Source organism: Capra hircus, chromosome 23 (assembly GCF_001704415.2).
Source record: "Capra hircus breed San Clemente chromosome 23, ASM170441v1, whole genome shotgun sequence".
Classification (NCBI taxonomy): domain Eukaryota; kingdom Metazoa; phylum Chordata; class Mammalia; order Artiodactyla; family Bovidae; genus Capra; species Capra hircus.
The window spans coordinates 45,853,599-45,880,237 of NC_030830.1; the positions used below are offsets into that span (position 1 = coordinate 45,853,599).

General features: G+C 41.1%; 1 protein-coding gene across 1 annotated transcript in view; it reads left to right on the top strand.

Moving 5' to 3' along the window:
- The window catches only part of PRIM2 (primase (DNA) subunit 2), a 308,687-nt gene that overhangs the window by 37,117 nt on the left and 244,931 nt on the right, over positions 1-26,639 (top strand). The window contains exons 6-7 of the mRNA XM_005696179.3: positions 23,269-23,364; positions 26,168-26,305. Of these exons, the coding sequence (XP_005696236.2) occupies positions 23,269-23,364; positions 26,168-26,305 (234 nt within the window). The remainder of the gene's footprint in view (positions 1-23,268; positions 23,365-26,167; positions 26,306-26,639) is intronic.

Sequence of the window (26,639 nt, forward strand, 5' to 3'; positions counted from 1 at the left end):
CTTGTAAGTTTCGAAGACTGTCTTCTTTATTTCTATAAAGTTGAGTTAATAGTTAATAATTTTGCCTTTTTTGTGGGTAATTTTAAGCTAACAGTAGCAAGGAAAGTGCAGTTAAGGAGCCAAGTGACTGATGTTTTGAATAAAAGATCAGTGTCAGGTTTATTACAGAGAACAATATAAGGTATGAAGTCAGTGTGTTCTGTCTCTTGCAATTTTGAGGACATATAGAATGAAAATGGCTCCATTTAGTTGAGGGAGTTCAGGCTTTGGAGGGACACTGTGTGGATGAGATATGTACTTACAGTATTGTAAGAATAATATCTGTAACAGGGAGGACCATGTTAGTATCACAGGCTCCTCAGGGCTGACGGGCGCTCTTTCCTCATGTCTCTGGCGAGGAGGAACAGAAGGAGGGCTGTGAGCTGACTGAGCCCAGAAGAGCTCCCCGGGCAGTGTGGGCAGGGTGCTTCCTGTGCGCTGCAGCGTCGCAGCCTGGAGAGCTGGAGACGGGATATTCCTGAAGATGCACATGCTCTTTAGCTGTGTCGTGGCTTTTCCTGTGTTTGAATCCGTATTTCATGTACTTGAGTCCAGATGGAGTGCTTGTAGGACTGTAATGAGGGATGAACTGTGAGTTGGTAAGAGAGATACCCGGGGAGGACTTGGAAGTATGATCACGGTGAGCAGCATCTGTCTGCGGGCACGTGTGTGGAGATCCTGGGGAACACGTGTCTGTGTCTCTGTCAGTGTCAGCTGGTGGACTGAGAGGACTTGACTGCGCAGCTCCTTTCCTACCAGGGTCCTCAGATTCACACACAGTTTTTAAGAAATGTGCTTGCAAGGCAAACTTGTTTGTAAGATAAATCCTTTGGCTGCCAGAATTCACTGCTGAGTCCATCCTACCTAGAAATCCTTTATATTAGTTTGTAACCAGTATTTAATAAGAGCTTATATATCCAGCAGTGTGTGATGGAAGATTTGCATTAACATGTTTATAGTGGGGAGAGGAAGAAGGGATTTCTAAGGAGATAGAACAAGGTGAAATGTCTGATGCTGTCAGTAAAAGCTATGAAAAAGTAAAGAGGGTGTTGTTGTGGGCTGGATTAATCTAGGAGGGCATCACTGAGCTAACGGTATTTCATCTGAATCTTAAAAGACAAGAAGGCAGAAAGGAGATGGCAGAGAATCACTGATGGGAGTTTTCCATGCCCGCTGCCGCCTCAAATGTCTGGTAATTTTCTGAGGAACGAAAGTTGTTGAATTGGGTCACCAATTAGAACCCCTTTTTCAAAGCCATAAAGCTGATTTCTAAAATTTTCAGCTACAAACGTATGTATCTGAGTATCTCTTGGAGTAAACACCTCCTTTTCCTTCACCCAGGCACTAAAAGTACCTGCTGTTCTGGGCTTCCCTGGTAGCTCAGCTGCTAAAGAATCCACCTGCAATGCAAGAGACCCCAGTTTGATTCCTGGGTTGGAAGATCCTCTGGAGAAGGGACGGCTACCCACTCCAGTATTCTTGGTCTTCTCTGATGGCTCAGATGGTGAAAGAATCCTCCTGCAATCTGGGAGACCTGGGTTTGACCCCTGGGTTGGGAAGATCCCCTGGAGGAAGGCATGGCAACCCACTCTAGTATTCTTGCCTGGAGAATCCCCATGGACAGAGGAGCCTGGTGGGCTACAGACCATGGGGTCGCAAAGAGTTGAACATGACTGAGCCGTTAAGCGCAGCACAGCACATTCTGCTGTCTGCTTGAATTTAGAATACATGATAAACATATACATGTAATAACACCTAACTTACAAAAGGGAAGCCCTAGTGGCTCAAGAGGTAAGGAGTCTGCCTGCCATGCAGGAGACTCAGGAGATATGGGTTTGATCTCTGGATGGGGAAGATCCCTTGGAGAAGGAAATGGCAGCATACTCCATTATTCTTACCTGAGAAAACCCAAAGACAGAAGAGCCTGGTGTGCATGGGGTCACAAAGAGTTGAACACAACTGAGCATGCACAACTTAGTTTTTACTGAATTTCCAAGATTTGATATCCCATAGCTTATAACATGGAGAAGGCAATGGCACCCCACTCCAGTACTCTTGCCTGGAAAATCCCATGGGTGGAGGAGCCTGGTAGGCTGCAGTCCATGGGGTCACAAAGAGTTGGACATGACTGAGTGACTTCACTTTCACTTTTTACTTACAGGCATTGGAGAAGGAAATGGCAACATACTCCAGTGTTCTTGCCTGGAGAATCCCAGGGATGGGGAAGCCTGGTGGGCTGCCATCTCTGGGGTTGCACAGAGTCAGACATGACTGAAGGGACTTAGCAGCAGCAGCTTATAACAACTCAGTTTCTTTTTCTGACCTTATTTTCTCCTCCTCTTTTATTCATTCTCCATTTGTTTGAATGAACATGACTTTTGCTAGTCTGTATGGACTGTAAGCAAGCTTCATCATTTCCTCCCCAGACAAAAGTAAAGCCTTATCATATCTGACTGTTAGCTGGTTACATTGGAAAGCTTCCATCTTATCCTATCTTTTGTGTATGAGTTTGGCTGCCTCTCTTCCAGTGACCTTGAAGATGTCCAAAATGTTGCAGAGTTAAAAAAAGAAAAAACATAGAACTAAGTAAAGTTGAACAATTTTCTACTGGGCTACATTGTAAAAGTGGGAAGGAAAATTACTTTCCTTTGTTTTTTTTGGGAAACATTTGCCAGTTGGAGCCTCAACAAAGATTGAGTTTAGAGGCCTTTAATTGAGCACCAAAAGGTTATTGCAGAAGATAACATAAGGAGATATCATAAAGTGGCAAATTTGAAGCTCAGTAATAGAAAGCCATGTGAAGGTATAGGCATTCTGCCAGTTTACTGGGTGCTTGAAATAAATAGTTTGGAATTAAAGAAACAGTTACAGATTTCATATACTTGATTAACTTAGTTCACAGGAAAACTGAAGAAGGGAAGCATACTTCAGATTGCTTTAGTTGTGGTCTTCTTGGCATTTATTAAAATTTTGCTTTAAAATATTCATTAATTATAAAGCATAATAATGTAAAATCAGAGCAATTGTTAATCTAATATTTTATGTCAAACTGTTGAAATAAAATTCCACATATATTTGGGTGAAAATAAATTGTGATGGTAGGCATTCAGTCCTGAAGTATTGACTAAGTCAGCAGCCAGTAAATATTTCTCAAACTAGGCACAGTGATTGTAAGTATGTAGGAGGGCCACCCACTGAATCCTATAAATGGTTCCTGACCCTTGGGTCTTCTGATCTGTTGAAGAACCATGACACAATTATGTAAGTAACCAGTTAATAATAATAGAAAATGTGTGATTATATGTATAAGATATGTACAGGAAAGCATTAAATATTAATCTTCCCATAAATGTTAAGCTGTTCTCATGTTGTACTAGTTTGAGGTAAAGTACAATTTTTTAGGCTTTATTGTTATTCTTTTGTTTGAATCAATATGCCTCTCGTCCAAACAAAAACAAGAAAGGAGATTGCATTGTTTTCTGTTGAAGGATATTTTTGCTGGATGAAGAATTCTTTGTTGGCAGACACTTTTAGCACATTGAAAATATATGACTCTGCTGTCTTCTGGCTTCTTTGGCTGCTGAGAAGTCAGCTGGTAGACTAACTGTTGCTCCTTTGAGGGTCCGATCACCAGCCTACTTATTGTATGCTTTTAAAATACTGTTTGATTCGTTTCTGTTTAATTTAAACTTTCTCAGTTCGACTAGGAGTGAAATTCTTTAATTTATCCTGTTAGAGTTTCTCTAGGTTTCTTGGATCTGTAGATTGGGGTCTAATACTAATTCTGGACATTGTCGGCTATACTAATTTAAAATTTCCCTCCAGTCATTCTTTCTCCTTTCTGTCTGGGATTCCAGTTAATGTATTGGAGACCTTCTTAGCCAGTCCTTCACATCTCATTCTCATATCTGCCTTTTCCTTTTTTAAATCGTTATCTCTGCTGAGTTACCGATTTCTCCTGAACAGTTTCCCAGTTTGTTATCTCTCTGTCCTGCTTCGTCTGTTTTGCTGTCATGTGTTTGTTTTTTTTAATGTTTATTTATTTGACTGCATCAGGTTTTAGTTGCATCACGTGGGTCTATTACTGCGGCAATGACTTCCTCTGCAGTGTGTGGGCTCAGTGGTTTCAGCCTGCGGGCTTAGTTGCCCCTCAGCATGTAGGGTCTTAGCTCCATGACTGAGGATTGAATCCTTGTCCCTTGCCTTGGCAGACGAATTCCCAACCGCTGGACCATCAGGGGAGTCCCTCCGTTGTGTTTTAAATTTTGGCTATTGTAGTTTCTTGAAGTTCTTCTAAAGAAATGTTGTTAGTTTTTATAGATTCTTGTTCCTTGCTGATATTTGAAAATTTGTTGTTCTCTTTTCTAAATGTTACAGGTTGTGCTTATCTCTAACTTGTACTGCCTTACTTTCCATAAGCCTGGTTTTCTATGCCTGGTTGTTGTCCGTACACGATTGTGCGTGTTCTGAGGGTGAGTGTGCTCTCTGAGAGGCAGTGTGTGGCCTCTGACAGTCCCGGAGTGTCACCAGTCAGCGACTCTTGTTAAGTCATCTTAGCACCGTTCCCCTGGGCCTGTGTGCCCTCTGGCTGCGTGCGTGGCACGTTGCCTAGAGTGGCCACAGCTTCTCAGGACTGTGTTCCTGCCTTTTTCTTCTCCTCTTTGTCTGATGCCTCGAGAGCCTGCTCTTTATTCTCGAGTCGTTGGGGGAGGATCAGTTAATCATGCTAATTCATTCTTCCCCTGGGGTGTCTTCCTTTGCGAGGGTCAAGGTCTCCTTCAGGAGGCCATGGTCCTCTGGCGTTAATCTTGACTTTTGCAGCCTTGCTCCTTGAGGCTGTGGTTCTGCGCAGAAGCCGATGGCTAATGCCCTCAGGCCAAAAGTAGTGTTGGTTCTCCTGGGTTTCAGGTGTCCTCAAAATTTGGCTTGGCAGTTTCCCTTGTTCTGTCACTTTTTTAGTGCTCTTATGGCTCAGATGGTGAAGCGTCTGCCTGCAGTGTGGGAGACCCGGGTTCCATCCCTGGTTAGGAAGATCCCCTGGAGAAGGAAATGGCAACCCACTCCAGTACTCTTGCCTGGAAAATTCTATGGACAGAGGAATCTGGTAGGCTACAGTCCATGGGGTCGCTAGGAGTCGGACACGACTGAGTGACTTCACTTTCACTTTCTTTAATTATTTTTTAATGGTTTATCCAGTATTTTTCATTGTTTTCAGTGGGAAGTAGATCTGAGTAACTTAAGAAATCAGAAACTGACTAAGGGCCCAGGGCTGGAGCCAGGAGTCTCTGTTAGCTCCCTGGCTGTTGGGAATGTAAACACTGCCTCCCCCAGCGGGGGCTGAGCAGCCTCTGTGCAGGCTGGGTGCAGAGAGGACCGCTCTTAAGGGTGCTGTTGCTTTAATTTGCTGAACTGTCCACGTGCTCATATGGAGCAACTGTGTCAGGAAAACTGGAACTTTAATAAGGCACTGCTCATGCTTTCACCCGGCATGACCCTTTGGCTTTCATTTCTGGGGGTTTCCTTTCCATCTTTCTTACTGCTTATCTTTTTCTTCCATTTCTATCACAGTGTCCTAATTCTTAGATTACCTTACTGTTGCTCGTTGGTCTACTGTAGTAACCTCTTGAGTAGTCTTTGATTACTGTGAAAATTGAACATCTTTTTTATGAATTCTTATGACCTCTTGTGTGAGTTATCTGTTTTTATCATGTGATGAATTATTTTATTATATGCTCTCAAAAATTTTTAGTCATTTGAAGTTTTACTATACAGAATATTTATTCTCTTTTTCTGTTTGAACATTGTCACTTCTTGTAGTTTGTATATTCTAGTAGGTAAACGTTTTACCAGGTTATTATGACAGAAGCTGGGAATATAAAAATGAATATAACACATTTATCTCTGCTTGTGTATGTGTGCTCAGTTGCTTCAGTCATATCCACCTCTTTGTGACCCCATGGACCGTAGCCTAGTAGGCGCCTCTGTCCATGGGATTTTCCCAGCAAGAATACTGGAGTGCATTGCCATGCCCTCCTCCAGGGGATCTTCCCCACCCAGGGATTGAACACGCATCTCCCGCGTCTTCTGCATTGCAGACGAATTCTTTACTGCTGAGCCACCGGGAAAGCCCCTATATCTTTGCTTGGGTTTGTGTTATGGTGAGGAAGGTACACACGTGCTTGTGGTACAGTGTGTAAATGCTGTAACACTGCATGTTCAAGCACAGAAAAGAGAGTAACTTGTTGATGAAATTGGGGGAAACTCTGTGTAGATAATGTTACCTGCATAGCCATTTTTCTGTAGAAAAGCAGGGTATAGAAGGACATTTCAGATCTAGAAAATACGTGCAAAATCAAAGTGATGAAAGTCATGGTGCCATGGAATCATATAGGCTGGTGTCATCGGAGAACAGAGTACCTGGGGGATGAAAATGGAAACCAGGATGAGTTTCAAGACCTGGGATAAACTAGGCTTTGATGGACCCATGGACTGTGTGGAGTGGGGACGATGGGCCGTGAGTGGTGAATGAAGCATCTGGCTGGGCAGAGTGTGTGGGTTCTGGGCTGCTGAAGTGGAGGGTGGTTGGGCAGTGGGCTGGGACTATGAACCTGGAATGTTCTGGTCTTCATGTGGATATGAGAGGCACTTTGGACAGTGGCAGGAAGGGAGCTGATACTGGGTCAGCCAAGTTTGGATTTGGATTCTGTCTCTCCTGGTTTTAGCCCTGAAAATCCCACCTCCTGAAAAACCCTAAGTCCTGTGAGAACTGGGACGGGGGTCTCCATGGGGAGGGCTGATGCTTTTGGGGCCTTGAGTGATGTGTGGAGGTGCTGGCTGGAGTCGGGGGAGGAGGGTAAGTCTGTGTTGACTTAGGTGGAGCAGGAGCCGTGGGAAGGGAGTAGGTAGCTGGTTAGGATGGCACAGTGGGAGATGTTTTGGCGTGAGCTCAGAGTGGGTATGCCAAAAGTGGGGGCCTTGTAGAGGGCTGGGTGAAAGAGATGAGAGGGACTGGGAGAGCAGTGGTGTCTCTGGAGGGCCTGAGTTTGGGTACTAAGGGCAAGGACAAGGGACTTATGTGAAGATAATTGTGCAAGAGATTCATTGAGAACTTTGGTCAAAGCTGTTTCAGTTCTGGCTCTAGGTTTCTGACTCAGGCTTTTTTAGCCTGTTGGTTGGGGGATGGCAAATAGATGGGGAAACAGTGCAAACAGTGACAGACTTTATTTTCTCGGGCTCCAGAATCACTGCAGATGGTGACTGCAGCCATGAAATTAAAAGATGCTTGCTCCTTGGAAGGAAAGCTATGATCAACCCAGACAGCATATTAAAAAGCAGAGACATTTCTTTGCCAGCAAAGGTCCATCTAGTCAAGGCTATGGTTTTTCCAGTAGTCTTGTATGGATGTGAGAGTTGGATTATAAAGAAAGCTGAGTGCTGAAGAACTGATGCTTTTGAACTGTGGTGTTGGAGAAGACTCTTGAGAGTCCCTTGGACTGCAAGGAGATCCAACTAGTCCATCCTATAGGAAATCAGTCCTGAATGTTCATTGGAAGGACTGATGAGCTGAAGCTGAAACTCAGATACTTTGGCCACCTGGTGCGAAGAACTGACTCATTGGAAAAGACCCCAGTGCTGGGAAAGATTGAAGGTGGGAGGAGAAGGGGATGACAGAGGATGAGATGGTTGGATGGCATCACTGACTCAAAGGACATGAGTTTGAGTAAACTTTGGGAGTTGGTGATGGACAGGGAGGCCTGGCGTGCTGCAGTTCATGGGGTTACAAAGAGTCAGACACGACTGAGTGACTGAACTGAACTGAATTGAGGTGGAATAATATAATCTGATTTTTCTCTGCCACTTATTACACTAAGGTTCAGTACTTTTATATTTAACCTATTGTCTTTTGTGACGTATTTTTATGTTTGGTTTCAGGATTAGAGGTGAATTTTTAAATAAATTTTCTTAGCATTGCTTTCTGTGTACTCAGCATCATTTATTACATAATGTGTTGTTTACTCATTGTTACTTTACTTTATATTTTGCTATATTTACTGGCGTTTTCCTAGACCGCACCAGCCTAGGAGTGACTCAGCCCATAAAGTGGCCACTGTTGAGTCCTGCTTTTCAATTCAGATCTGGGATGGAGTGTGTGTGTGAGAGAGAGAGCAAGCGAGATTAATTAATGGAGGTTGATTAACTGGGAAGGACTTTCTTCCGTCTTCCGTGTTCCATGTGACTTCCTGGGTTTCTGGCCTTTCAGTGGCATCAAGCTGTTCATAATAAACCTCAGTGTTTGATGGTGAGAGCTGCCTGGCTACCCTGTTAGTGATGATCCGTAAACCTCCGCCAAAGCCACTGCCGAGTGGTGCCATTGCTGCCTTTCGGGTGTATCCGCAGCTGTTGGAGTGAGCGGTCGCTATGCTGGTCTCTGAAGGCAGGTGCCTGGAGTTGCCTGGAGTGGACTCCCTGTCACCTATCTTCCACCGTGGCACATACTTCCTTCCGTCTGCACACTTCTCGCCCCTGGGCCATTGGGAGGCTGTCCCACCCCTCACCCGGCCGCCCTCGGGTGTGTGTCCTACCCCCGCCCCCCAGGCTTGGGACACGCTGGTCGTCGAGGAGCGCCTCTCCTGCTGCAGTGGCGGGAGGGCACGCACCCTCTCCTCTGTGAGTCACTGCTGCTTTCCAGTGTTGCTGTTGGTGGAGTCTCCTTGTCTTTCGTAAGCTTTGGCTGTGGTTGAGTCACACTGCTTACAAGTAGCACCTTACTTTTCTTCGTGTCACCTGTTGGCACTGTCCCCTCCTGGAAGGTACTGCAGGAGTGTTGCTGGGTGGGGTGGGGTGGGTGGAATACTTTCTGATACTTCCTCTCAGACTGAGCTGCTTGCGTGTGTGTCTAGGCTTGTTATGCCCAACTCAGGACTGACTGCTCTTTTATTTAGGATACTTAAAGAAGTCATGTATAAATCACCCAGCTTTTTGAGGCTTGTTTTCTAGGAGAGAAGAAATTTGCTTGAATATAAGTGATTAATCTTTCCTTTTTGGTATAAATTTTAGTGTATTCCAAATGTGCCTATGCTATTAAAAAAGAGGGCAGTAATGAAATAATCAGATGATTGATTTTTAAATGGATCATGTTGGCAAAGTTACTGAGACATCAACATACTAATTAGAATGTCAGGATATTAAATTATTATTCATTTTTCTAACTTTATATGTTTTGGGCAACTATAAATGAATGACAGATAATTTGTAAGTGGAGATTTCCCCTAGAGATTTACCAGTTATTAACAGTTCAATTTTTTTCATACTTCCCTTTATTTGATTCTCTTCTGGACATTTAAATGAAGGAAGTATTTTATAAGAATTGGATTGTAAGTAAAAAAAAATGTTTTAAATAAACTTTTATTTTAGGTAGATAAGTGTTCTGGTTAGTAGCTCAGTCATGTCCTACTCTTTGTGACCCCATGGACTGTAGCAGCCATGCCCCTCTGTCCGTGGGCTTTTCCAGGCAAGAATACAGGAGTGGGTAGCCATTTCCTTCTCCAAGGGATCTTCCCAACCCAAAGATCGAACCAGGGTTTCCAGCATTGCTGGCAGATTCTTTACCATCTGAGCCACCAGGGAAGCCTGGTTATTTATAACTGTGTAACATTTGTCAACAAGCTTAAAACAACAATTCTGAAAACTAACATTAAAACTTAAAACCACAGCCTAACCCTACTGTTTTAAAACAATTCCATTTTATTATATTTCACAATTTTGAGGGTCAGGGGTTCAGACTGGGCTCACCAGCAGATTTCTTCTGCTTCACATGGTGTCATGTGGGCTCCATGAGCCAGTCTGGTCTAGGTTGGCCAGGACAGCTTCACACATGCCTTGTGCTGGGTGAAGACTTATAGGAGGCTGGCCAGGGCTGGGATCCTCTCCATGGCGTCCTGTGGGTGAGGGGGTGGACTTCTTTCCTGGTGGCCCAGGACTCCAGGAGATGGAAGCTATCAGTCCCTCAGAGATGCAGCCTGGAGGGGCATGGCACCCCGTTCTGTGCTCTGGTGAGCAGGCAGCCCCAGGCCAGCCCAGTCACGGGGAGGCCAGTAGATCTCAACTCTCAGTGGGAGAGTCAAGGCTTTTGCCACCATCCTCAGTCCCCACAGTAGGGGTAATGATGAGGTCACAAGGCGTTTGGGAAATGCATGCCCTCCACAGATCACAATGTTTACTATTCATGTAGGACCAATGTTTATTAAAAACAGTGATAACTATTAACATCATGATAATTGCTTTCCCCACAAATTGTTAACTTCATTATAAATGATTCCTAATTGTTTTGTTATATATAGGATACTTTAAACAGTCTTCCTATTGTTTCAATTAGGTTTTTACTATCAATATTTTAAATTACTTTTGTAGTAAATAATACTAAATATTAATATTTAATATTAATAGAACTAGAAGTTTTAATATTGTTAGATTATTACTTTTTATCTGCTATATAGATATGTTCCATTTTAAGAAAAACGAGTATTTAAAATCATTGATTTGTATTTATTGGTGATTGCAGCCATGAAATTAAAAGACTCTTACTCCTTGGAAGGAAAGTTATGACCAACCTAGAGAGCATAGTCAAAAGCAGAGACATTACTTTGCCAACAAAGGTCTGTCTAGTCAAGGCTATGGTTTTTCCAGAGGTCATGTATGGATGTGAGAGTTGGACTGTGAGGAAAGCTGAGCGCCGAAGAATTGATGCTTTTGAACTGTGGTGTTGGAGAAGACTCTTGAGTCCCTTGGACTGCAAGGAGATCCAACCAGTCTATCCTAGAGGAGATCAGTCCTGGGTGTTCATTGGAAGGACTGATGCTAAAGCTGAAACTCCAATACTTTGGCCACCTCATGCAAAGAGTTGACTCATTGGAAAAGGCTCTGATGCTGGGAGGGATTGGGGGCAGGAGGAGAAGGGGACGGCAGAAGATGAAATGGCTGGATGGCATCACCGACTTGATGGACATGAGTTTGGGTAAACTCCGGGAGTTGGTGATGGACAGGGAGGCCTGGCATGCTGTGATTCATGGGGTTGCAAAGAATCGGACACGACTGAGCGACTGAACTGAACTGACTGATGCCGTGCCCCTTCCCTCAAAGGATTTGAGGTGACTTGCAACAAGGAACATGTGATAAGTATGTATAGAGACAAAATATAAATGGTAGTGGAGGATGCGGATCAAGAAAAAGATAAGTCAGTAAGTGGTGTCCGCATCTGTCTGGTGGCTGAAGCCCACACCCGGGAGTCTATCTCTTTACCCCTCTATCTGCAGCCTATCAGCCCTGCTGCCTCCCAGACACGCCTCAGCTCTGCCCACTTGTATTTTTCCTGATGTGCTTCCCTCTTTGAGGCCTGTATCTTTTCCCTATTGCCGGCTACCGGTAGAGCTCTTTCTCCCTCGGTACAGTTCCTTACAACACAATCCCTTCTCCATTCAGCACCAGAGCAAGCATAAAATCTCGGGGTAAGTCAGATCTGAGCTTTCCTCTGCCTCAGATTTCAGCGCAGTGCACCGTTGTTAGCACAAAGGCCTGTCCTGGCTTCAGGCCCTGTCTGCCCCACTCCGGCCCTAGCTTCATGGTCTCCCGTTCCTCTCGCCCACTAGGCTTCTTTCTCTCCATCACTTCAGCACAAGCTGTTACCTCTGCTTCGGATGCTCTTGTCATTCAAGTTTCCAATTAATTGTCACTTCTCCAGAGAGGCTTTAATTGACTACACAGCTGAAGTATAAATCTGTCCCGTCCAGAGCACATCCCTTTGCTTTATTTTCACCATCGATCACAACCTGATAGTTTATTATTGTCTGGTCACCCCATTAAAATATAAGCTGCTTGAAAGCAGTGTTTTTTTTTTTTTTTTTTTTGGCTTGTTTAATAGCTAGATTCCATCTGCTGGAAATTGTGCTTGGTACATAGTAGGTCCTCAGTGTTTCAGAATGAGTGAATTCTACATGCAAAATAATCAAATGCTAGAATTGATGGCAGTATTTCTAGAACATGATACATTTATTTTAGAAAAGAAGATTCCTTCCCTGGTATTTACTGTTTTAGACTAGTGGTATGTTACAGAGTCATTAAAGGACTTTTTAAAGAAATACACACCTCTGTGCTTCAATCTGTAGGTCTAAATGGTACGAAGGATCTGTAATTTTGAAAAGCTCCACTGCGAATCTGAGGTATAGCCATGTTTAAGGACCAGGGCTTGAGAGAGCTGTGTGGATTCAAGGAGAAAACTGGCCAAACTGTTTATTAACATGAATGAATATTGATGCTTGAAAGTTTATAGAATAAATCTCTGGAAAGCATTTGTTTATCTCTTTGCTTTAGCAGCCAGAATAATGGCCTAGTGGTTTCAAAGTGGTGTGGCCAAGACGATCATTTGAGAGTGTGGGAAGGATGTAAGTAATACAACTTATACATTTTCAATATTATTCCTTTTACATTTTAGGGGGGTGGACGGACATGTTTTCAGTACCTAATGTACAGTGATATGTATATGTAATTTATAAACATACTGGAATTACGTGCTCAAGATAATTTACTGATGAAAATGTGTGATTCAGAGAGGTGGGAGATGACCGGTCGGTCAAGATAGGTGGTGCTGTGTTAGCCAGTGACCCCAGGCCTCAGAGACCGCTGAAAGGTTTGTTTCTTGCTCCTGCTCTGCATCTCCTGCGGGCCAGTGGTGGCCCTTCCCTGTGTCATCTGGATGCCGTGACGCAGGTGGATTAAGCAGTCTTTGTTTGGAACTTCACCAGTTGCTGTGATGGAGGAAGGAGAGAACCTGGTTAATCACATGTTTGCACAGTGCTGGCTTGGGAGTGACATGTGTCCCCTCTGCTCATATTTCTCTGGCAAGTCGTGTGACTGCTTGTGAGTGCAGCAGGTAGCGGCTGTGTAACCCCCTCAGAGAGGGACTCTGCACGGGCGAGCAGAGGGCAGTCTACACAGCCAGCCTCCACCACCTGCTTGTTCAGTGTAGGGGCGTTTGCTGCTCCAGCAGCAAAACTCCTGACCCTTTCAGGAGTGCTGGCAGAGGGAGCCTGATCTCCCTATTCTATGGTTTGATGAAGAATACCAAAAAGAAAAAGATATCACAGCCCAAATCTTTAATTCTGTTACTAAGAAGCATGTAAAACAGCATGATTATAAAATAGGGAAATATAACTTTATCAAAACTGTTAGAGCCCTGTGTAATTTTTTGCCTGAAAAATGATTATACGACTACCCCGTATACCTTTTGAAACATTCAAGTACTTAGTATTTGGTGGGTAGTTGTGGAAAATAGAGGTTAAGGTGGGGGATTGTGAGTACTGGTGGAAAGAAAACTTTAGGGCTCAAATGTTCAGGGTCTTTGCTGATTGACAGTTAACCAGACTGAAGGTGGAGCACCCCTGGAATAAAAAAGTAAGTCATTCTGGAATTGCAGTTCTATTTAGAGCAATTTGTTATATACTTCTTTTCAGGAAGATGTTAATTTGGGAGGCATAATACACCTTGATTGTAAGGTGCTGTAGTGATAGCCTAGCTAACTTTATTACTTATTTTGTACACCCCCCTAAATGACAAGTTCTTAGAAACCAATTTATTTTCAGGAAGCATTTCACTTTATTTATTTACTTACTTGAAACATAGTTGATTCACAGTGTCATATTAGTGTCAGTTACATAGCATAATGATTCATTATGTACATTACAAAGTGATCACCACTATGCGTCTATTTACATCTGTCACCATACGAAGTCATTACAGTAGTATTGACTATATTCCCTATGCTGTACATGGTATCGTCATGACTTAACTAGAAGTTTGTACCTTTTAATTACCTTCACCTATTTGCCCTTTGTCCTATCCTGCACCCCTCTGGCAAAAACTAGTTCATTCTCTGTATTGATGAGTCTGTTTCTGTTCTGTGTTTGTTCTCTTTCGGTTTTTAGATTCCGCATGTAGGTTAGATCGTATGGTATTTGTTTTTCTCTGACTTATTTCACTCTAGATCCACCCATGTTGTCACAGCAGAAAGCTGTTGTTCATGGCTGAGTAATACTCCATCGTGTATGTATGCACTGCACCTTCTTTACCCTTTTGTCTGTCAGTAGGCACTTGGATTGCTTCCATATCTTGGCTGTTGTAAATAATGCTGCATTGAACATGGGGGTGCATATATCTTTTGAGTTAGTGTTTTTGTTTTCTTTGGATAAATATCCATGAGTAGAATTGACGTATTTTACAGAAGGTTTATTTTCAGTTTTTTAAGGAATCTCCATACTGTTTTCCATAGTGGCTGCACCAGTTTGCGTTTCCACCAACAGTGTATTATTTGTCATGTTTTTGATAATAATCTTTCTGACAGGTGTGAAGTAATATCTCTGGTTTCAATTTGCCTTTCCCTGGTGAGTAATGATGTTCAGCATCTTTTCATGTGCCTGTTGGCCATCTGTTTGTCTTCTTTGTAAGAGGTATCTATTTGGTTCGTCTGCCCATTTTTGTTTTGTTTTTCTTTTTATAAACCTGTTTATTCGTTTGGCTGCTCTCAGTCTTAGTTGTGAAATGCAAACTTTTAGTTACAGCGTGTGGGATCTAGTTCCCTGATGAGGGATTGAACACCAGCCCCTGCATTGGGAGCACAGAGTCTTAGCCACTGGACCACCAGGGAAGTCCCCCCAGTTTTTAATCAAATTGTTTTTTGACATTAAGTTATATGAATTGTTCATATATTTTGGGTATTAATCCCTTATCAGTTATGACTTACAAATGTCTTCTCCCATTTAATAAGCAGCCTTTTTGTTTTGTTGATAGTTTTTCTTGTTCTGTACAAGCTTTTTGGTTTGATGTAGTCCCACATGTTCATGTTTGCCTTTGTCTTTTTTGCCTGGGATGACAGATCCCAAAAAAAATTGCCAAGACTGGTGTCAGAGAGCATACTGCCTTTGTTCTCTTCTGGGAGGTTTTTTTTTTTTAATTAATTTATTTTAATTGGAGGCTAATTACTTTACAGTATTATAGGTTTTGCCATATATCGACATGAATTAGCCACGGGTGTACATGTGTCCCCCATCCTGAACCCCCCTCCACCTCCCTCCCCACCTCATCGCCCTGGGTTGTCCCAGTGCACCAGCTTTGAGTACCCTGCTTCATGCATTGAACTTGCACTGATCATCTGTTTCACATACGGTAATATACATGTTTCAATGATATTCTCTCAAATCGTTCCACCCTCGCCTTCTCCTACAGAGTCCAAAAGTCTGTTCTTTACTTCTGTGTCTCTTTTGCTGTCTTGCATATAGGGTCTTTCTAAATTCCATATATATGTGTTAATATACTGTATTGATATTTTTCTTTCTAACTTACTTCAGTTAATATAATAGGCTCCAGTTTCATCCACCTCATTAGAACTGATTCAAATGTATTGTTTTTAATGGCTGAGTAATACTCCATTGTGTATATGTACCACAGCTTCCTTATCCATTCATCTGCTGATGGACATCTAGGTTGCTTCCATGTCCTAGCTAGTGTAAACAGTGCTGCGATGAACATTGGGGTACACGTGTCTCTCTCAATTCTGGTCTCCTTGGTGTGTTTGACCATCAGTGAGATTGCTGGGTCATAAGGCAGTTCTGTTGTCAGTTTTTTAAGGAACCTGCACACTCTTCTTCATAGTGGCTGTACTAGTTTGCATTCCCAGCAGTGTAGGAGGGTTCCCTTTTCTCCACATCCTCTCCAGCATTTATTGTTTGATGGCAGCCATGCTGACCCGCATGAGATAGTACCTCATTGTGATTTTGATTTGCATTTCTCATAATAAGTGATGTTGAGCATCTTTTCATGTGTTTGTTAGCCATCAGTATGTCTTCTTTGGAGAAATACCTGTTTAGTTCCTTGGCCCACTTTTTGATTGGTTGTTTATTTTTCTGGTATTGAGCTGCATGAGCTGCTTGTGTATTTTGGAGATTAATTCTTTGTCAGTTGTTTCATTTGCTGTTTTTTTCTCCCTTGCTTATAGTTTTCTTTGTTATGCAAAAGATTGTAGGTTTAATTAGGTCCCTTTGTTTATTTTTGTTTTTATTTCCATTATTCTGGGGGATGGGTCATAGAGTATCTTGCAGTGATTTATGTCAGCTAGTGTTCTGCCTATGTTTTCTTTTTGAGAGTTTTATAGTTTCTGGTCTTACATTTACATCTTTAATCCACTTTGAGTTTATTTTTGTGTATGGTGTTAGAAAGTCTTTTACAGGTGATTGACAGTTTCCCCAGCACCACTTGTTAAAGAGATAGTCTTTTCTCCATTGTATATTTTTGCCTCCTTTGTCAAAGATAAGGTGTCCATAGGTGTGTGAATTTATCTCTGGGCTTTTTATTTTGTTCCATTGATATATATTTTATCTTTGTGCTAGTATCATACTGTCTTGGTGACTGTAGCTTTGTAGTACAGTCTGAAGTCTGGAAGGTTAATTCCTCCAGTTCCATTCTTCTTTCTCAAGATTGTTTTGGCTAGTTGAGGTTTTTTTCTATTTCCATACAAATTGTGAAATTATTTGTTCTAGTTCTGTGAAAAATACCTTTGGTATCTTGACAGGGATTGCATTGAATGTATAGATTGCTTTGGGTAATATACTCATTTTCACTATATTGAGTCTTCCAATCCATGACAGTAGTTTATTTCTCCATCTATTTGTGTAATCTTTGATTTCTTTCACCAGTATTTTATTGTTTTCTATATATAGGTCTTGGAGAAGGCAGTGGCACCCCACTCCAGTACTCTTGCCTGGAAAATCCCATGGACAGAGGAGCCTGGTGGGCTGCAGTCCATAGGGTCGCTAAGAGTCGGACATGACTGAGCAGCTTCACTTTTACTTTTCACTTTCCTGCATTGGAGAAGGAAATGGCAACCCACTCCAGTGTTCTTTCCTGGAGAATCCCAGGGATGGTGGGAGCCTGGTGGGCTGCCGTCTATGGGGTCGCACAGAGTTGGACACGACTGAAGCGACTTAGCAGCAGTAGCAGCAGCATACATAGGTCTTTTGTTTCTTTAGGTAAATTTATTCCTAAGTATTTTATTCTTTTTCTTGCAATGGTGAATGGGGTTGTTTCCTTAATTTCTCTTTCTGTTTTTTTCACTGTCAGTGTATAGGAATGTAAGGGGTTTTATGCTTTCTGGTCTTACATTAAAGTCTTTAACCCATTTTCAGTTTATTTTTTTATGTGATGTTAGAAAATGGCCATTTCATTCTTTTGTATGTAGTTGTCCAGTTTTCCCAACACCATTTATTGAAGAGACTGTCTTTCCCCTGTTGTAAATTCTTGGCTCCTTTGTAGTAAATTAATTGATCAGAAATGTGTGGGCTTATTTCTGGACTCTGCATTCTGTTCTGCTGATCTGTTTGTTTTTGTGGCAGTACCATATTATTTTGATTACTGTAGCTTTGTAGTACAGTTGGAAATCAGGAGCATGATATTCATTCCAATTTTTTTTTTCTTTCTCAAGATTGCTTTGGCTATTTGGGGTCTTTTGTGACTCCACACAAATGTTAGGGCTTATTCTAGTTAGGACTGTTTAGGACTGCTCTAGTTCTGTGAAAAATGCTATTCTTGGCATTTTGGTATTTTTTGGTATTTGGTATTTTGATAGGGATTGCATTGACTATAGATTTTTGGGAGTATTATGAACATTTTAATAATATTTATTCTTTCATTCCATGATCATCTAATGTATTTCCAATTGCTTATGTTGTCTTCATTTCCTTTCATCACTGTCTTACTGTTTTCAGAGTACAGGTCTTTAGCCTCATGGGTTAAATTTATTTCCAAATATTTTCTTTATTTTGATGCAAAATGGGATTTGCCTAATTTCTTTTTCTGATAGTTATTAGTGTACAGAAAAGTGTTAGACTCCTGAGACTCCAGTCTCAATTCAAATTATATGCCAGAGTTAAACCAAAACATCTTTGTTGTTCAACTGCTAAGTCATGTCCAACTCTTTGTAACCCCACAGACTATAGCATGCAAGGCTCCTCTGTCCTTCACTACCTCCCAGAGTTTGCTCAAACTCATATCCATTGAATCGGTGATGCCATCCAGCCATCTAATCCTCTTCCTTCTCCTCCTGCCTTCAATCTTTCCCAGCAGCAGGGTCTTTTCCAATGAGTCAGCTCTTCGCTTCAGGTGACCAAAGTTTTGGAGCCTCAGCATCAGTCCTTCCAGTGAATACTCAGGGTTGATTTCCTTTAGGATTGACTGGGTTGATCTCCTTGCAGTCCAAGGGACTCTCAAGAGTCTTTTCCAGCACCATAGTTCAAAAACAGCAGCTCTTTGGTGCTCAACCATCTTTATGGTTCAACTCTCACATCTGTACATAACTACTGTAAAAACCATAGCTTTACTGTACGGACCTTTGTCAGCAAAGTGATGTCCCTTCTTTTGTTAGTACAGTGGTGAGTATCCTTGCCTGTCACTCAGGAGACTGGGGTTTAATTCTCCAACGGGGAGGCAACATGCCTTTTGGGCTTCTCTGGTGACTCAGACAGTAGAGAATCTGCCTGCAATGTAGGAGACCCAGGTTCGATCCCTGGATTAGGAAGATGCCCTGGAGAAGGGAATCACAACCCATTCCAGTATTCTTGCCCGTAGAATTTCATGGACAGAGAGAGGAGTCTTGTGGACTACTATCCATAGGGGTTGCAAAGAGTTGGACACGACTGAGCGACTAACACTAACTAACTAGGTTTGTCATAGCTTTTCTTCCAAGGAGCAAGCGTCTTAATATCATGGCTGCAGTCACCACCCACAGTGATTTTGGACCCAAGAAAATAAAATCTGTCACAGTTTCCATTGTTTCCCCATCTATTTGCCATGAAGTGATGGGACCAGATGGGACTGGATGCCATGATCTTGGTTTTTTGAATGTTGAGTTTTAAGCCAGCTTTTTCACTCTCCTCTTTCACCTCCATCAAGACTCTCTTTAGTTCCTCTTCACTTTCTGCCATTAGGGTCATGTTATCTGCATATCTGAGGTTATTGATGTTTTTCCTGGCAATTTTGATTTCAGCCTGGCATTTTGCATGGCATACTCTGTATAAGAGGATGACAATATATAGTCTTGACATACTCTTTTCCCAGTTTTGAATTAGTGATGGTGAAGTATTAGTGGTGCTTATATTGCTGTGGAATTTGTTAAGTTAAAATCCCAGATATTATTATGACAAACATCTGTATGTTCAGAGTGCCCTAATTCTTTGCTGCTGTAATAAGTGATTGTAAAAGAGACATGATTGATTAACACATTTGGTGTCAACTTTAGTATTGCCAGATCCTGTGAAAACCATTTGGGCAAAAAAAAAAATCCATAGAGTCGCTTATGATTATCCCCATTAATGGTGGGAAGAACAGGCATGTGTATTAACTTTTTATATAATTTAAAATTAGTAAGTATTCTTTGCACATATTTGAAGTATTTTTGTATTTAAACTGGAAATCACTTAATAAAGAAAGATTATCATGAAGATGTACAAATTTCTTGTTCCCTTTTGCCATGTCTCCCCTGTCAGTTTCTTACTTTATCAGTTATTTTTCTGTTTTGACTTTCCTTGGCACTGTCTGTCCCTGTATATTCTAGAAGCAACACAGACACATAAGCTATTGTGACTTTGCTTGAGAGCATATTGAATCTACAGGTTAATTTGAGGAGAATTGGTATAGTATTATTTTTTCTGGTGCATGTTTATATGTCTCTCTGTTATTTAGGTTTTCTCCGGTTTTCTTCAGTTAGGTTTTATAGTTTTTTTCCTGGGGCCTTACATATTCTTTGTTAAATTTATTTTGTTACTAGTTTTAATCTTGTTATGAATGGTTCAGTACAGTTAGTTGCTTAGTCGTGTCCGACTCTTTGCGATGCCATGGACGGCAGCATGCCAGGCCTCCCTGTCCATCACCAACTCCTGGAGAGTACTCAAACTTGTGTCCCTTGAATTGGTGATGCCATCCAACCATCTCATCTTCTGTCATCCCCTTCTCCTCCCGACTTCAGTCTTTCCCAGCATCAGGGTCTTTTCTAATGAGTCAGTTCTTCGCATTAGGTGGCCAAAGTATTGGAGTTTCAGCTTCAGCATCAGTCCTTCCAGTGAATATTCAGGACTGATTTCCTTTAGGATGGACTGGTTGGATCTTCTTGCAGTCTAAGGGACTCTCAAGAGTCTTCTCCAACACCACAGTTCAAAAGCATCAATTTTTTGGTGCTCTGCTTTCTTTATAGTTCCAGCTCTCACATCCATACATGACTACTGGAAAAAACATAGCTTTGACTACACGGACCTTTGTTGCCAACGTAATGTCTCTGTTTTTTAAAATGCTGTGTGGGTTGATCATAGCTTTTGTTCCAAGGAACAAGTGTCTTTTAATTTCATGGCTGCAATCACCATCTGCAGTGATTTTGGAGCCCCCAAAATAAAGTCTGTCACTGTTTCCATTGTTTCCATCTATTTGCTATGAAGTGATGGGACCAGATGCCATGATCTTAGTTTTTTGATTGTGAGTTTTAAGCCAACATTTTCGCTCTCCTCTTTCACTTTCATCAAGAGACTCTTTAGTTTTCCTCTTTCAGCCATAATCATATGCTTATCTGAGGTTATTGCTGTTTCTCCCGGTAATCTTGATTCCAGCTTGTGCTTCATTCAGCCCAGCATTTCATATGATGTACTCTCCATGTAAGTTAAATAAGCAGGGTGACAATATACAGCCTTTTCATACTCCTTTCCCGACTTGGAACCAGTCTGTTGTTCCATATCTAGTTTTACCTGTTGCTTCTTGACCTGCATACAGATTTCTCAGGAGGTAGGTCAGGTAATCTGGTATTGAAGAATTTTCCAGTTTGTTGTGATCCACACAGTTAAGGGCTTTGGTGTAATCAATAAAGCAGAAGTAGATTTTTTTCTGAATCTCTCTTGCTTTTTCAGTGATCTAACAGATGTTATAAATGATAGTTTTTTTTAAAAATCCATTATTAAACTTAGCTCTTGGCAGATAGAAATATAATTAGTTTTTCTGTATATGACATTGTATCTAGAAACCTTGCTTAATTAGGTAAATAGGTCTAATAATTTATTTGTGGATTCTTCTGAATTTTCTAAGGATTCTACTCATATAACCTGTAAATAAAGCCAATTTTGTTTTTTGTTTTCCAGTTCTTACAGTTTTCTTTTGGTTTTACCAATCTGGTTTCCATTCATGGAGCCTTGTTTCCTTGTGTGTTTGTTTTCTCTGTGTGCTAGAGATTGTATTTGGAGGAGTGTACTGAGCTTTAGGAGAATTGTGTCTTTGTTTGGAAAGGTTTTTATTTGCTCCTTTCATTAGTCTGTGGGTGCAGCTGGTCAGGATACTGTTTATTTCCATCCAGAATCTGAGATCCCTGGATGCTGCGCTGAAGATCCTTACCGAGACTGATTAGCTTCCGGTGCCCCCTCCTCACTCCTCCTGGGTTTAAGAGAGAAGAGACAGTCTACCCGTTGTGGTAGAATCACTTTGAAGTTGCTTCACCAGAATTAGCCAAAATAAAAGCCTCTCTTTCTCTCATAATTTTTTTTTGGCCTCGCTGTGAGGTTTGCAGGTCTCAGTTCCCTGACCAGGGGTTGAACACGAGGCCGTGGCAGGGAAAGCGCTGCGTCTTCAGCACTAGGCCACCCGTCTGATACTCTGTTTTTATCTCTGCCACTTTGTCAAGTCACTTTTTACACTTTCTCATTCATGCAGATATCATTATCCTTGTCTTTTATAATCCTCACACAGTTATTATGTATGTACTTTATGAATCTTTTTGTTTTTGCTCATGAAGTGATGTTTTGCTGTTTGCTTTGTTGTAGAATACAGTGTGCTTGGTACAGTATTTGTAAACGTGTTTGCAGAAATCCTTTGAGGCATGCTGCGGATGTCCTTTGCTCACAGAGGATTTGAGCTTCTGTCAGGTGTCTGGGGCCTTTGAATCAGGGATGACCTTAAAACAAGTTCAATGCTTGGGATTTCTCTAATGACCTGCAGTGTTAGAGCAGGAGCATCTCTTATTAATAATGATATCCCACCTTAAGAGGGCCCAACTCTATGTACTAATCTTCTGTGCCTTAAAGAAGATGCTTTAACATTTTCTGTCAGTGTATTTTCTTTGATTTCTGTGAGAAGCTGATCTGAATAGGATGATTTGCTTTGCTTAAACATCACATTGTACTGTACTTTAACCAAACACCTGTTCTGGGCATTTAGGCTTTTAAAAATTATTGTAAACAGCATTGTGATGAAAGAAAATTTCCCAATTTGTATATTTGTTCTCTTATTAAGATTAATTCTAGAAGTGAAATTGTTAGCATCAGTGTATTTTAAAGCTTATTTATGTGTATTGTCAAAGTACCGTATGCAAGGATTGTCCCAACCCTGTGGATTTTAATGTTTTCCATTTTAATAGGTAGAAAATAATATCACATTGTTATTTTAATTTACTTTCATTATTTTCAGTTATATGAATCTTGGCTTTGTTTTACTTTTGGGTTATTAGTATTTATGCCCTGCTACCTTGGGGTTTATTGAGAGTAACTCAGATGTCACATGATACAAATATTTCCCACAGTTTATCATTTATAATTTAATCTTCATTTGTAGATCTTTTCTTTCTCTGTATAGAAGTTTACAATTTTTATCTTGTCATATCCATCAGTATTTTTTTTCAAAGCCATAATTAGTCAGCGATAGTAGACTATAGTTGTTCTTACAAAAACTAATGTTTTATTTAAATTTGAAATTGTTTTATGTGGCTAGAAAATTCCACTCTTAGTTCAAATAGGTATTTTAATAAATTAACATAACTCCACATTGAGGTAATGTTCATTTTTTTGTCTGTATTACCTTAATTTTTATTATAATTTCTTTTGTTTCATACTATAATACTTTCTGTTTCTCTGCTACTGTTCTTTTGGTATGTGTCCTCAGAAATTGGCAGAGTAGGAATTTGAAAGTATATTGAATTTGAGTTTTCGTCCATATTTTGGCTTCATTAATGATTATAAAATCACCTAGTAATTGTATTAGGAATGATTTGAGATATCAGGGTTTCGAGAGTTTTAAAAAAGTATAGAATCTTCGCTAGAACAGGAAGTACTTTATTGAAACTGAATGCAGAGTTTAAATTTTTAAATGACATATGTTTCCTTCTAGATAAGTGATGAAGAAAAGGCTCTCCGAGAACAGGATATTGTGGCTTCATCGCCCAGCTTGGGTGGGGCTCCGTCGGGTCTGGAGTCAGTCTATAAGGTAGGTGCACTTTTAGAGCACTTCCGAGGGTCCATGCTGCTTAACTGGTGCATTTGTGAAGCCTCTGGGGTGCAGCCTCGCCCCTCCTGCTCTGAGGTTGTTTTTACTTGCTACTGTGCTCAAGGCTGCGCTGCAGCAACACCGGGTCTTGCCTGGGTGCTGAACTGCTTGCGGCCAAGCTCTCCTCCCTGTGTGCATCTTGCCTCTCACATGCAGGGTGGTGGCAGGGGATGCGTTTCTCATGGGGCAGCAGTGCTAAAGAGCCCCCAGGGTTTCTACCCCTCAGCGGTGTTCTGGACCTGGCAAGCGTCATGACGTGTACTGAAGGCTCAGTCTCACGAGAAAAGCCTCTGCTGGAGCCACCTGTTCAGACTTCCTGCTCCAGTCCTTCCCAGGATTATGGAAATAAACCCTCTTCCTGCCTCCTTGTGTCCTGTGTCACCCCACACGGAGCTGCGTCACTGCTGCTTTTTGCGGCTGTGGGATGCCACGTGGGTCCGCCTTGTTGCTTCAACCAAGCGGTGAATGGTTTCAGGGCAGGAACTGTATGGTAGATGTAGAAATGTGTAAACTAATCAGAAACTTTCTGCAAAAACACATGATCTGATTATTGTGTGGTGTCATTGAATACACTGAAGAATTATGGCCATACACATTTAACTCTTCCATAAAACTTGAGCCAGTAGGTTATATGGGGAGTCTTTTCTTTTTTTTTGTTTTAACCTAATTTTTTACCTCATTTTTAAGAAGTAGAAAAACTATTGAAGAGTAAGGATGACATTTTTCAACTTATTAATAGTGTTATCATAATCTGCTCATCTCTTAAAATTTTATGGTAGTTTATAAGACTTTAAAAAATGTGAGTAGAATAGGGAAACAATAGAATGGGAAAGACTAGAGATCTCTTCAAGAAAATTAAAAGATACCAAGGGAACATTTCATGGAAAGATTAGCTCAATAAAGGACAGAAATGATATGGACGTGACAGAAGCAGAAGATATTAAGGAGAGGTGGCAAGAATACACAGAAGAATTGTACAAAAAAGATCTTCAAGCTGGTTTTAGAAAAGGTAGAGGAACCAGAGATTAAATTGCCAGCATCTGCTGGATCATCGAAAAAGCAAGAGAATTCCAGAAAAACATCTATTTCTGCTTTATTGACTATGCCAAAGCCTTTGACTGTGTGGATCACAATAAAAATTCTTCAAGAGATGGGAATACCAGACCACCTGACCTACCTCTTGAGAAACCTGTATGCAGATCAGGAAGCAACAGTTAGAACTGGACATGGAACAACAGACTGGTTCCAAATAGGAAAAGGAGTACGTCAAGGCTGAATATTGTCACCCTGCTTATTTAACTTCTATGCAGAGTACATCATGAGAAACACTGGGCTGGAAGAAGCACAAGCTGGAATCAAGATTGCCAGAAGAAATATCAATAACCTCAGATATACAGATGACACTACCCTTATGGCAGAAAGTGAAGAGGAACTAAAGAGCCCCTTGATGAAGGTGAAAGAGGAGAGTGAAAAAGTTGGCTTAAAGCTCAACATTCAGAAAACGAAGATCATGGCATCTGGTCCCATCACTTCATGGCAAATAGATGGGGAAACAGTGAGAGAGTTTATTTTTTGGGCTCCAAAATCACTGTAGATGGTGATTGCAGCTGTGAAATTAAAAGATGCTTGCTCCTTGGAAGAAAAGCTATGCCCAGCCTAGACAGGATATTAAAAAGCAGAGACATTACTTTGCCAACAAAGGTCTGTCAAGGCTATGGTTTTTCCAGGGGTCATGTATGGATGTGAGAGTTGGACTGTGAAGAAAGCTGAGTGCCGAAGAATTGATGCTTTTGAACTGTGGTGTTGGAGAAGACTCTTGAGAGTCTCCTTGGACTGCAAGGAGGTCCAACCAGTCCATCCTAAAGGAGATCAGTCCTGGGTGTTTGTTGGAAGGTCTGATGCTGAAGCTGAAAGTCCAATACTTTGGCCACCTGATGCGAAGAGCTGACTCATTTGAAAAGACCCTGATGCTGGAAAAGATTAAGGGCAGAAGGAGAAGGGGATGACAGAAGATGAGATGGTTGGATGGCATCACCGATTCAATGGACATTAGTTTGGGTGGGCTCTGGGAGTTGGTGATGGACAGGGAGCCCTGGTGTGCTGCGATTCACGGGGTCACAAAGAGTCAGACACGACTAAGCGACCGAACTGAACTCAACTGAAATAGAATAGTATTCAGTTAAAAAAAATGTTTATTTGCAAATAATTATTTTAAAGGCAAAGCTGGACATTTATTATTATTTCCTTTTCTTAGTATTGAGGTTAACTTTTCTAATATATTCCTGTGGAGAAAGAGTGGGTGGAAACATAGATGAAGAAATTTGGAACCACTTTACTTACTAGCAGTTTTTAGCACTGAGCATACTGTATATACATTGGATTCTACTTGATGCAGAAAATATGTTGTATGAGGGCAGTGTGATGTACTTGGGCTTGAGCTTAGAGTTTGAAATTCTAGTGACTATAATTTGTAAATTGATAAGAATAGAAATAATCCATTCTAACTTGGCTTATTCATTTTTGAAAGATCTACTCTGAAGCAAAACCTTTTTTGGCCTGCCACTCCTTCCTAATGCTGTTGTTTACTCACAGGGAGTACAAATTGATCTTGCTTTTTTGTTGTTTGTTTTTGATCTGCTGGCACTGATGACTTTTTCAAAGGCATTTTGTTTAGATTCCTTAGTGATGAAGTTTTAGGAGAATTTTGTAATGACTTATTTTCCATGTTCCACTATGAATTCAGATCCCTTTTGCTGAAGCTTTGGATTTATTCCGAGGAAGGAGAGTCTATTTGGAAAATGGCTTTGCTTATGTACCACACAAGGATATTGTCGCGATCATCCTGAATGAGTTTAGAACCAAGCTGTCTAAGGCTTTGGCTGTAAGTATTTAGTTTCCATATTCACTTCATTTCCATATGTTCATGTTTGCAATTACATACTCTCGATTAATTTGTTCTGTACTTCTTAAGAAGTAATATAATTATTATAATGATATTGAGATTGCTTGTGTTATTTATAGAACTCCTAAGTGTTAATTTTTTTAAGAATTTATTTTATTGAAGTATAGTTGATTTACAGTGTTCTGTTAATTTTGCTCTTCAGCAAAGTGACTCAGTTATGCATGTATGTGTTCTTTGTTTTGTTCCTTTCCATTGTAGTTGATCTCAGGATATTGACTATAGTTCCCTGTGCTGTACAGTAAGACCTAGATAT